The 13772-nt window shown below is 39.3% G+C and overlaps 1 protein-coding gene across 1 annotated transcript in view; it reads left to right on the top strand.

Moving 5' to 3' along the window:
- Positions 1–13772, top strand: part of ZYG11B (zyg-11 family member B, cell cycle regulator) — a gene marked incomplete in the record, with an annotated part of 797045 nt that overhangs the window by 637603 nt on the left and 145670 nt on the right. Inside the window, 1 exon segment of the mRNA XM_044085958.1 lies at positions 11010–11062. Coding sequence (XP_043941893.1) covers positions 11010–11062 — 53 coding nt within the window.

Genomic DNA, 13772 nt, shown 5'->3' with positions numbered 1-13772 from the left:
AATAGTTTTTAAAATGCCCTCCCCGAATGTCTTTAGTACATTCTTCTAAAATGGAAAACAAAAACTTTCTAAAACCCAGACATTCAGAACTATGTTTGTAAAGTGCTTGGTTTTTTATATTTCTTTTTTATGTAGTATGTGTGTTCTCTCATCCTTACATTTAAACTCCTGGTAGTCATTCCAAAATAGAAAGCTTGACATTTGTCACATACTGCAATATATAAACCACCCCTTTTGTTTTGCGGCAAAAATTGCCTGGAACTCCTACAGTGTAAGGGAAGTGTGGTAACTGAATATACGGTCCCTCTAAAATGTACCTGCACATAGTACATTCAAAACACTTGTACATGCCCCTAGGTTTGTGACTAGTAGATGAACTGGTAACATTTTCATTTTTGTCCCTACCTTTTTCAAATAATCCTTTAAAATTATAATCATTCCTATATATAAACTTGGGTTTACCCCTATGGCTACTGATAGGTCCAAATTACCTTTAATAACTTTCCAGTGATATTCTATTATATTGCGTATGCTCATATTGTCCACATTCATACTCATGCTAAAACATAGAGGATCGTCTTTGTTGCAAGACTTTTTAACTTGGCATTCCTAAGACTCATAAAAGCCTAACAAACCTCCCCTTTAGGCCAGTCATTTCTGCTCCTAATTATGTTACTAATGGTATTTCCATGATGGTTGACATAGTGTTAAATCCGCTTGTTGTCAAAATGAATTCTTTTTTAAAAGATTCTTGGGATTTCTTGAACAGTATTAGAGAGTTCAATGAAGCACAGGCATTTGACCCAAATCAGCATATTATTTTTACCATCGATGTTGTTTCTTTGTATACATCTGTACCTCATGACAAGGGCATTGATTGTGTTAGAGCGTATTTACATCAGTATAGTGATATGCATAATACAGCAGTCAATTTTTATTGTGATGCCTTAGAAGTGCTACTTGAAAACAATTTCTTTGTTTTCAATAAAAAATATTACAAACAAAGGGGGTAGCTATGGGTTCCCCAGTAGCCCCCGCCTTTGCTAATATAGTGATGGGGTGGTGGGAACACACTAGTCTGGAACCTTTGAAATTTTAATTTAACATATACTATAAGAGATTTATAGATGACTTGGTTTTTGTATTAAGTGGAGGACATGAAGAAGTTAATTTGTTTTGTCACAAGCTAAATTAAGTTTCTGACTTCTTGAAGGTTGTTTTGGGAAACAAAGGAAGTTGTATCGATTTCCTGGATGTCACACTAACATGGAATGAAGCAAGTAGAAAGTTTCATAGTATGATTTTTCGTAAAAAGACCTTTAAGAATAACTGTGCACGCAACCAGTATGAGAAATAACATACCTAAAGGGCAGTTCATCAGAGCGAGTAGGATGACTAGTGATGACCAGCAATTGGTAGATGAATTTGAATACATTATACATTTATTTTTAGATAGGGGGATATCAAGAAGTCTTTTGAGGGAATTAGCAAAAAGTATTCTCGACCAACAGAAGACTAGATATTCCCCCATTTTGATTAAGGGCTTATTAATGCCTAGTGTAAAAAAAGTCTTGCAACAAAGACGATCCTCTATGTTTTAGCATGAGTATGAATGTGGACAATATGAGCATATGCAATATAATAGAACGTAACTGGAATGTTATTGAAGGTAATTATGACCTATCAGTAACCATACTGGGTAAACCCAGGTTTGTATATAGGAATTATTATAATTTTAAAGGGTTATTTGAAAAAGGTAGGGACAAAAATGAAAATGTTACTAGTTCATCTACTAGTCACAAACCTAGGGGTATGTACAAGTGTTTTGACTGTACTATGTGCAGGTACATTCTAGAGGGACCGTATATTCAGTTACCACACATCCCTTATACTACAGGAGTTCCAGGCAATTTTTGCTGCAAAACAAAAGGGGCGACTTATATTGCAGTATGTGACAAATGTCAAGCTTTCTATTTTGGAATGACTGCCAGGAGTTTAAATGTAAGGATGAGAGAACACACATACTGCATAAAAAAGAAAGATAAAAATCAAGTACTTTACAAACATAGTTCTGAATGTCTGAGTTTTAAAAAGTTTTTGTTTTCCATTTTAGAAGAATATACTAAAGACATTCGGCGGGGGGGGGTTAAAAACTATTTGGAGCAAAGGGAAGCCAAATGGCAGATCAAGCTGCAGGCAGACCAGAGACCCGGTTTGATTGATGCCATTAATATCAAGTGTTAAAATGATCGGAAATTATAAATTAGAAAATAATAGTGATTTTATGAGCTTGGTCATTATATATAGTTATACATTTTTTGGATTAAATTCTGTTTTATATAGCTTTTACATAAGTTAAAACAATGTAATTGAATAATTAATTGCTATCAATTAAAGTGTAGATATATATTATGATTTATTTTTTTACTGTCATTCTGAAGAAGTCATCTGACGAAAGTGTTAAAGTGGAGCTACGCTATCCCTTTGCTGTGTTCTCTTGTTTCAGCCTTGGATTTGGTGTTTTTGTTTTTTTGGTTTTTATACACCAAGTGGCATGTTGCTGTAACAGTAGATTTGTATTGTATTATTATTATTGCCACCATTATGTGTCATTCAAAGTCAGTGTTATTAGTTCCTTGGTGCTTCCAGCAGTGCCTTTAGTAGTAGTTTTTCTTACAGTATGACAGATAAGGTGCAAGGCTTTAAAAAGTGTACTGCTTGCGGGCACAAGTTTCCCCCACAGGATTCACACTCCTGGTTTGTATAGTGCTTGGGTGCTGCCCACTTGGAGATAGATTGTGAGGCCCGTGCCAGCCAAACTAGAAAAGAAAAACTTATTTTGAAATGTCTTCTTCCCCCTCAGACAGGATCTAGTCTTCTGTCAACCTCTGCTGTCTGAGTCTCCAGCAAAAAAGATGGGCAACCCAAAGGAGAATGAAAAGGAGAAAGACAAATCTAAAGAAAGAGTTGAGGAAAAGAAATCAGACATATCCTGAAAATGGTCCCCGGATGCAAGAGGTCCTTTGGGTCCTGATCCAAAGGTGCCTCAGAAGTCTGATCCACCAATCCCTTGGATCCGATCTTCCTCGCCTGGGCTTAGTTTCTCACCAAAACTGGTAAGCTGCAGCTTACATTCACCTACTTTACATAGAAGAGATTCTCTTGACCATGTTCTATGGCATCCTCCTCAAGGTCGGCTTGGTCATCCAGAAGCCTTACTGAACTTGAGGTCAACAGAATAATGAGGAAGTTTCTGAGAATGCAGATTCAACTGGGGAATCTTTTGGTGCAGTCCACTTCAAATGCACCCGGGTACAGGTCCAACCATCCTTTCCATGTTATCTCCAGTACCAGCCTGCCCTTTGAGACCAGTTATCATAAATCCAAGGTCTATTACTGAGTCTTTGTCAGAGCCAACTGTCCGAGCATCTTCAGCTATAGTGTCATTCCTGACTCTCAAAGGATCTCAAATTCAGACAAGTCTCAGAGCCGAAGTGTTGACGTCAGGGCTGGGGGATAAGGGTCGACTCCAAAGCTCTTGGAGCCTTTCCTGCCCCTCACGACCTTTGCTCTTGACAGCTTGGATCTGAGGTTGAGTAGTTTGCTTCTCCTGCTTTGGATAACAGAAGACTTCTTTCTGCACCAATTCCAGCCTCAGCCTTCAAGGTCTTTGAAAGGGTTTTAACTGGACCAAAGGAAAAGGTGATGTCCTTGAGCTTAGCTACATCCTAACTTCAAGGGAAGACTACTACTCCCTCCACTCATTCTCATCGACTGGAACATTTGGAATCAGTAGACTCTGAGGCCACTTACTATATGAGTTCCCAGTCTAATTTAGATCCTTCTGATTATCCACCAACAGCAGATCAGAGAAAATGAATGTGTAAACTGAAGCACCTGGACTGCTCCATAGTGTCAGTCACAGAAGATGCACATTTAGATGGAGGTGAAGGCTCCCATAGTTCCCCCTTGTAAGATGTCACCTTTGACAAGATCCTTGAATTGATGAAGGAATGAGGAGGCTGGTTCACTGACGAGCCTTCATCAGACGAGTCTGTATTCTTCAAAACCTTTAGTACCAGCCCATCTGCATCCTGGGTTGTATCGCTTGTAGACACTTTGATGTACTTGTAGCCCAAAGGGCATGGAAGTTCCCTGACATGCTGGAACCTATTCTCTGGAAGCCAGATAGGATATTGGTAGCCCCAAGGACAGGAACACTGCAACAAAGGTCCATCAGTAGATGCCATAGTCATAGCAGTGGCCACAAAGAAGGAACTTTCTGAAGAAAGTTCCAATATCCATCCCCTTAATAGAGAATCCAGGGTATTGGACAGGTTTGGGAAATGTATATACATTTCAGTGTTGTTTACCCTCAGAGTGCTGAACTATTTATCCTATGTTACACATTTCCAAAAGACATGACCAAAGAGCTTATCAATTACTCTCAGGTAACCTGTGTGTGGATGTTCAAAAGACTGAACTCTTACCTATCTACCCTTCATTCTACTTCGAATATCTCCATGTGCCTGCTATCCAGTGCAGCTGATGGCACAACTAGAGAAATGGGCACCATAATGCCTGGATGCACCCAGAGAACTTTTTCCAGGAATCAGAGGGCTAGCAAGATGATATGGTTCAGGAAGTCACTGTGTTATTACTACTAGTTTCCTGTGGATGTACCTCCTCGAAATAGAGGAAGAGGTAACTCGAGTGGATGTCACCCCAGTGGCAGAAGTGGACCACATAATCATGGATTACTTAGTTGATTTACTGAAATATCCTACCAGAGCTCATGAAGGTTTACCCAACAGTTGTTCTCTGGAGGCAGCTGGCAGTTGGGAGTGCTCATCTCCACACCCACAAGCGTGGCTGAACATTACAACAGATTCATGGGTGCTGAGGATAATAACCAGAGGCTATTCAATCCTGTTTTCTTATCCACCAACAAAAAAGAGAAAGGTTCCTGAGTTCCGCCCAGTCAGTGGGAATCTGCAGCAGCAGTAGTAGTCTCCAAGCTGTTAGAAAAAAAAAAGTCGACCAGCTAGAGTCCAGAGACTACTCCAGGTTTTTTGTAGTACCCAAGAAAACAGGAGGACCTTAGACCAATTTTGGATATGGGTCATCTAAAACAATTTGCAACACAGACAAAATTCCAAGTGGTCACTCTTTAGTCCATACCACTACTACTGAGAAAGGACAACTGGATGTGCTCTGTGGACCTCAAGGACACATACTATCATATAAAGGTAGAGAAGCAATTTAAGAGATTTCTCTGTTTCTGGCTAGGAGCCAACCATTATCAGTTCAGAGTACTGTCCTTCTGTCCCATCACAGCTCCCAGGGTGTTTATGAAGTTATGACAGTAGTACCAGCTCAACTCCATCTGCTAGGGATCCAAGTTTTCCTGTATCTAGATGATTAGCTCTTCACTGCTGCAACCAGAGGTCTACTATTTCCACACCAGGACCTTCTGCTCCAGTTAATGTTGAACCTTGGAATTAGTCATCCATCCCAAGAGTCAGCTACTCCCCAGCCCAACAAAGAATTCATAGGATGTCACCTAGACACATTACAAATAGCTAAGTTACCGATCTCCAGGGTGATTTCCTTCTAATTGCTACTGAAGTGTCCCAACATCCGTTCCCTCAAGCAAGACTAGTTCTCCAACTACTACATTTAATGGCTGCAGCCATTATGCCAATCCTTCTAGAAAGGTACAACATGAGGGTACGTCACAGTGGGCCCAAAACAGTCACCCTCTCCATGCCAAGATTTATATCACCCAGGTTTCCAAGGATCTCATCAAGTAATGGCTAACCTATCCATCAGTAATGGAGAGCTGTCCTTTATGCCAAACCTAGCAACTAGCTAAGATAACCATGGATGCCTCCATTCTGGGGCGGTGGGTGACATTTTGAAGGGAGGACAGTCCAAGGTTCCTGTCACTTCTAGAGGCCAATTTTCGCATCATTGTTTTGGAAATAAGATCTAGCATTGCAGGCCTTTCATGACTTCCTTCCCAGTGGTGAGATTTCTCTCCAGACTGACAACGTGACAATGGTCTGGTACATCAGCAAATAGGTGGCGACACATTTGTATCCTCTTTATTGGGAAGCCATGAGAATATGGCATCGGGCAATGTCTTCCCATGGATTTCTGATAGCAGCACATATCCTGGGGACATCCAAAGACAAACTGAGCAGAAACAATTCTGATGCATCACAAGCTGTCCCTCAACCAGTCAGTGGCAATGCAAATTTTCAGCTATTGGGGACAGCCTTGCTTGCAATCTCTGCTTCACACCTAAACAACAAATGCAGCAGTTACTTTGACCTTATCCCTCCACAAGAATAGTTACCAAAGGATGCTTTTGTCCACAGTTGGCTGCCGTGTTCTCCTGTATGGCCTTCCCTCTTATTCCTTGGATAATCAAGTTTATTCATAAAGCGAGAATGTGCAAAACCAAATTGATCCTCATTGCTGCCTTTTGGTCCTAGCAAGTGTGGTTACTGTTTCTGTGGCTTCATGTAGTAATATCCACCATGGATGTTGGATCAGTATCTAAACTTTTTGAGTCACCCACCTGGACTGCCTTCTGCAGACCAGAAATCCATGAAACTGACCACTTGGTTCCTCCAATTTTGACCATAGCCAGAGATGCCAGGCTGTCTTCTGCATCACTTGTTCATATTATTTCAGCCTCTCAGAAGCAATCCACGAATAAGATCTTCCATAGTATATGGAAGAGGTTCTCCGTTTGGGCCTTATCGAAGGGCTTAAATCCCTTCTCAGCACCTGTTCCTTCTATTTTGGAATTTTTGTCAGAACTCCCATCAGTGGTTCTGGTTTTGTCAGCTGTCAAGATTACAAATGGCTGCTATTTCTAATTTTCACATAGGATAAAATGATATTGCTATAGTGACTTTAAAGATTTCGAAAGTATTTTATAAGAGAACATTCTTTCTAAGGTTGCCAGTAAGGGACACTGTGCCTGTTTGGGATATTACTATCATACGTCAAGCCTTGACACAGCCCAGTCAAATTTCAGTGGATTTAAAATTTCATTCGTGGAAGACAATTTTTCTGGTTCCGTTCACTTAGCTAGATTAATTTTGAGCTACAAGCCTTTTCTTCTAGACCTCCTTACTTGGTTTTCCACAAAAATATAGTGTCCTTTAGAACTAACTCATCTTTCCTGACCAAGGTGACATCTGAAGCATATCTATTGATCTAACACTGTTCTTAACCAATTTTTTAAGTAAAGGAAAGGATGTTTTACGCATGCTAGATGTTAATCACCAACTCCAGTTCTGTCTCCATAGAACAAAAGACTTCAGGAAATCTGACCAAGTGTTTGTGGCTATTTCTAGAGTAAAATTGGGTACTGTGGTCTCCAGAGTGACTCTTTCTAGATGGTTATCAGAGCGTATTTCATTCATATGTACTAAAAGTGGTTTACCTTTACAAGGAAAACCCAAAGCTTATTGCACAAGAGTGGTAACCACCTCTACCTCTTTTATGAATAGGCTTTTCATTGATGAAAAGTTTATCGGACTTAAAGGGAATTTCTAATGTACCCTTTAGGTGTTTTATCTGGAGGGAGCCTAATATTAAAGATTTAATGGAATGTAATTACAATGTTGTGGTTGGTAAAAATAAAGTGTGCACTTACAAATATGGAAGGTTCCCACAATGTCCATATATATGGAATATGGGGATAGTGTTTTGGTTTTAGACAGAGACAGAGTTAGTCAGCAAGGCTCACAGTACTTTGTGACTCTTATGTGGTGCTCTGTATTGCGATGTGTGATAAATGCACCACATTTTATGTAGGTTAAACTGATAGAAAATTAAAAAGAAGAATATATGAGCATACTAATGATTTACGTATAGGTAACCAGAGAAGTGCTTTATATAAACCTGTTTTGGTTTGTCCTACAGCTAGGTTTTCATTTTTTGTTTCGGAAGAAATACCTAAGGATGTGAGAGGTGGTATGTGAGAAATCAAGATTGAATAAAGGGAGGTTTATTGGCAGATTATATTAGAAGCCAGTAAACCCCCTGGTCTCAATGAAAACGTGTCCCTCGCTCTTATCTTGAAGTTAAGAGCAGCTAGGCTTTGAACAAAAAAAAATGGGTAAAAGTTTTTAAATAATGTTGTGGGAATGTTTATGGTTTTATTAATATTTGTATTGATAATGCAATTGATTTTAGTGTTATTTATTTGTGGGTTTTAGTGTAGTTGAGACATTAGGTGGCGCTTTTGGTCCATAGTTTGTCCCAATCATTAGCGATGTTTTATTTTTATATGTATTTATAGTCTTTTAATCAAGTGGTTTCCTTTTTGATTGGCATACCCTGAAACCTAATTATAATAATGTAGTTCTTAAGTTTTCAACTGTTCAGAAAGTGATGTCATTTTTTAGGATGCATTTTTTGTGTGGTTTGTTTTACATTTTTGCAATTGGATAATTAAGTGGATTCAATTGTTTTTTTTTTTTTTTTTGAGTAAGTAAGATATGAAGGGGATGGGGGTTGGTTACTGTTTTAGTATCTGAAGAAGTATGTACGATGAAAACGCAGTGACTCGTTAAGCATTAATGTCTTTTTATATTGTGTATAGTGTTTGCCACTGTTTTTATTAAAGGTTGCTTCCTGGAGCTAATTCGGTGGATTGTTGCCTTCTTTTTTGAGTAAAAGTTATATATTTACCAGTAACAATATATATGTGTTGTCTGATTTTCATCTGTCCTTTCTTCCCCTTTCCAGTGTTGTGACTGACTGTTTCTGGTGACTGGACAGACCTCAGCTAAGACTCTGTCTATTAGAAAAAGAAAAATATTTCCTTTCTTCCTTTACTGTGGCATTTACATGTTCATCAGCTTGACCACCTAAAGGTTCCTTCAGTAATACAAGGAGATTAATATTTTAGCCGTAATTCTGCAAACTCGATCTGAGGTAACATAGTGGAGAGGAGGGAATTATGGGTAAGGGAGGAGTCAGAACCGTGGATCCACAGCTTTACATGAAGGCACCGAGGTCAGATGTAATCTGCTCTGATCAGATCCGACAAACCAAAAGCTGAACCGGATGAAAATCGGACAACACAGATCTGTCATTATGGTAAGTACATAACTTTCATTTATTACACATTTACCACATTAGAACAGTGTGTCAGTTGTAGAAATGTAATAATTATTTATGTGACATTTGTTTACCAGGAAAGTCTGAATGGGTCAGCAGGTACCCATTTTCAGCAGAGGCCCAGGGAGAAAAGCTCCAGTTACATTCAAATATAGTTACAATCTTTGTACAGGAAATGTAAAGAATTATTCTTATGCGAGTTACAAGTGCTTCCATACATGCACAAATACAGCAGAAATAGCTGTGTTATTTGCATCTTTTTGCCAGAACTGTAGCTAGGTCATCTGGTGCGCTGTTCCTTTGCAGTTTCCCAGTCTAGCACCCCCTCTAATTCCAAAAAAGTTAAAGAACAACAATGGTAAGAAGCAGCTAGAACAATAAATACACACTGAGCACTTCAGCCATGACTGCAGATGCAGCATCACTATTCATTTATGAATCTGTGAAACCCTTTCAGCGTCATAAATGAATGGCAGTACTACACGTATGCATTAGCAGCACCTGCAGATCATGCTCCCTAACAACTTTAGCTTTCCCTCTTCCTGGGTTATGGCTTTAGTTTCTATAGCTTCTTTATGAAAACATAACTCTAATTTGCATCTTAATTAATTTTAATTATCTGTTATGGTTGCTGACGTTCGATTTATATAAGATACCCTTCCTCTGTACCTTAGGAAAATGTGTTTATATTTTTATTATGTTACTTTAAGCTGTTACATTTCTAGTTGTAATATTTTATTGAGTTAGTCACAAAATATCATAACATTTCTAGTTTTAATAATATTTTATTATATTAAGCAGAGGTATAGCTAGCCATTCTGGCGTCCAGGGCTATTCCGTTTCAACTTTGTTGAAGTGCATAAAAAAAAGTCCTTGTATGTTTCAGAACCGAAAAAAAAAAACTATAAACTGTAGCAAACCACGTGGTACACATAACTGTAAGTGCTGAGCATTTCAGCCTTGACCAAAAAGCCATTATTGAGATTTATTTCTAAAAATGCCAATAATTAACTAAACCCCACACAGAGAGTTAATGTGCTTCTGTAAGTGCATGCCAGTCATGAAGATTAAGCCCCCTGGCATCTTGCCCTAGGGTTTGCTGCCCCTTTTTACCCACTTTAATAGTAAGAACAGTGGCCGCGTTGGTGCAGCTGTTAGCGTTGCCTCACAGCAGGAGGTTCTGTGGTTTGATTCTTAGCAGGGGTGCCTTCTGTGAGGAGTTTGCATGTCCTCTCTGTGGTCATGTGGGTTTCCTCCCGGTGCTCCGGTTTCCACCCACATTCCAGGCATGCAGTGGATGGATTGAACAATTTAAATTGGCCATAGGTGAGAGTATGTGTGTGCGAGTGAGTGGTACAAATGAACTACCACTGCAGGGCTAGCCACCCAGTGGTGTAAACCTTGGCTCGAGATTATTGTCACTGCTTAATTGACACCCCAACCCCATGTGCAAAATGCGAAAAGGGTTTGAGGATGTTTAGATGGATGGATGGATTGATATGTAAATTCAGGGCTCAAAGAAATGAGGAGTGCTCCTAGCAGTGCTGGCTGGATGTGAGCATCTGAGACACTAACCAAGGTTCCGTAGAACAGTGGTGCAAGACTAGAATGAGTCTTCTTTGGGATAAAGGAACTGCTGACAAAAACTCTCAAGTGGCAGAAGTCAAGCTAGGGGGATATAACCCACGTGCTATGTTACTGTTGTAGTGATCTGTTTTTGAAGATATGTTATGTAAGAATACATACACAGATTATGCTTTGTGAGTAAAGACTACATTATCTGTTGTTATCGAATTATTTTCCTTCTGTTGAGCACATGATCTTGTATCCATAGTAATAACATTTTCTTATTTCTTTTACAGCATACTGCCATTCTTAATTGGCCAACACCCGAGTGTGAGATGGTAGCTTATAGGTAATTCTTTAATTAAATATGTTCTGTGTATGAGAAATGAAGTACTAACATTGTAAAAAGCACCATGAAATAATCCTGACCCATAAATGAACTTTGCTTTTGAGATTCAGTAACTTCTGTAATTAATTGGAAATGCCTGATTCATCAAAAAGTTCCTGTCCAGATATTAAAAGCTGGATTATGTTAGGCTTCTATCCCTTGAATACAACTGTGCCCATAACACACCACCATTTGTCTAATCAGGTATTGGATGTATGGGAATCAAGCAGTGTATTTTAAGGTATGGATGCTAAAAGTGTGTTAGCTTTCACAGAGCCAGTGCTGAAAGTGACTCTTGTGTTCAGGATATTCAGGAACCACAGTGAGCAAAGAAAAATACATGTGAAGAGGTCATTAAATGTTCTGTGTGCAGACATTTGTGTGGAGCAAGTTGAAAATCATTTAAGTGCGTTTCTTGCTGTACTTCTACGTAACACTTTGAAAATGGAAGTGTAGTATCAAGTATCATCGTTTACACAGTAGAAAAGCAATATGTTATTTATTATCATCATCACTGATGTTTCTTTGCTTAGAATGTCCTTCCAAGTTCCCTACCAGTGGTGAACTTTTTTCACTTGTTCTCAAGAGCCACCCCTGAAGTACATGAGAAGAGTATCCCCACAGGACATGGAATCTGCATTTCTTTACCTAACATTCTAATACATCTTTGTAAAGTTCCTGCATTCATTTTCTTTGGAAGTTGATCCTTAGCAGTGTTCTGAAGATCATCACATTTTATAGCTGGGATCACTTCAGTAACTGCCTTTTTTAATTCAGTTCTAAGGATCGTGATAAGCACTGCAGGCACCAGTGCTTTAATCCCATTATGTAAGGTTTGATGGCATATCTTTAGTGCAGCTTAGTACAGTTTGGCCACAGTTTTATCAGACTGAGCATAAAGCTATGGACAGGTTTTGCAAAATGGTATTTTCCCCTGCCACATTAGGCTTTGAAAGTTTTTAAATGGTTGATTTAAGTGGGCCATTTCCAAGCCTGTTTAATAGATCTCTCATTATAAGAGCTGTAAAAAGTTGCATGATGTAGTCCAATGTTTCTGAAGACCTGAAGTTCAGCTTCCTCAGCTGGTTTTCCTATTACCTTTTCTGTATTTGAGTGTACTTGCACAATGGCTAGGGTATCAGCTACTAGTATATTTCTGCATAGGGTGGTACAGTTGAAGCTGTCTTCATTTCAGAATAACCTTTACCAGCTTATCCTAAATTACCATTACTGTGGAGTTACATGAGCTGCTGCAGAAGAAGGGGCAGGTTTTGTCCTATACTGAGGATATATATATATATATATATATATATATATATATATATATATATATATATATATTGCTCTTCTAGCCCCTCATCAAATAGCTAGTTCATTCCTCCAGTAGGATGAGGACCTTTTCCTATATAGAGTATACCTGTGAAGTGTTGATCAGCCACGCCATCACCTCCATCTCTACCAAGTTCCCCAAGAAATAAAGATTACAGCAGATGCCACTGCTGCTCTGACATCTGGCCAGGGTTGACCATGCCTGACTGATTTTCTGGGTTTCCTGTGACCTGTAGAGTCATTATTTTGGGCAAGTAGGTATTGCAGTGGTCTGAAAAGACTATGTCATCTTATTACCTGTCTCACTTTTGCCAAAACTTCCTGTATCTGACCATTTGGTGTCAGTTGAGCTTTTGACTGGTTCAAGCTCCATGCTATGCAAACTTTGGAAAAAACAAAAGAGAAACTTTTAGTCCTTCTGCTGCTTCTTCTTATTCCAGATAAGACAGAAGTGTTTTCAGCCCATTTTCCTCACTGTTTTTGGCAAAGGCATCTGCAAAACAGATTTCAGAATAACTGACCAATTTTCAGTGTGTCTGTTTTTTCAGGAGATTGTATAATTCCTGCACTTTTCTTTGAAATGCCTCTATCACCAGTGTAAAGTGTTGCCCTTTGTCATATTATCTGCCCCATATGGCTTTACTAGAGTTTAAGCAGTGGTCGCAGAGACTATGTGGGAGTGTCTCGTGTTCACCACCCTGGAGTAAACCTTGACTTCAGCCTTCCTGTGGTTTCAGTCCTTGAAAGTGTGACGGTAAGTTGGAAGATACCCGCTTCACTCTAAAGGCAGGAGATTAACTTTATTGAAACAGAGCATGAGTGATTGCTTTTACTAATATTTCCTGTCTAAGTTGAATGCCTGGTATGTCACAGATGTAGGCTTCTAACTGAGGATAAAAATGGGTGGCACCTTCTACCCTCCTACAATGAGTGGTAGAGTGTAGTGCTTGCAGAGCCATCATTTCATTCAGGTCTGTGATTGTGTTATGCTTTTGCCACAGCTTTTGAAAATGGTAATTTTTTTTCTTTAAAAAAAAAAATGCTGCTGAGTTTAATCTGTTCCTTGCTGCCAGAGTGTTTATCAGCATGCCAGCCACTGTTGTTGATGTTTTGCAGAAAAAGAACTGGGTGGAGGAGAGGCATGGAAGTGTGTAGATTTAGACCTGTGGTAAACCTCTCAAATAAGGTAAAAAAGGAAGGAGAGCTAGTGTATTGAATCCGTGTAAGATTTCCCACACCCATTGGGGGGGGGGGGGGGGCAGGATGAGAAACTGGAGGATAGAATAAAGTAGCAGGCAGGATGAGAAACGGGAGGATAGAATAAAGTAGCAGGGCAGTCAGA

The sequence above is a fragment of the Protopterus annectens genome, chromosome 10.part0, assembly GCF_019279795.1.
Source record: "Protopterus annectens isolate FY-2018-M chromosome 10.part0, PAN1.0, whole genome shotgun sequence".
Classification (NCBI taxonomy): domain Eukaryota; kingdom Metazoa; phylum Chordata; order Ceratodontiformes; family Protopteridae; genus Protopterus; species Protopterus annectens.
Note: the sequence above shows the minus strand (reverse complement) of the source record. Positions and strands in the feature narration are given on the sequence as shown.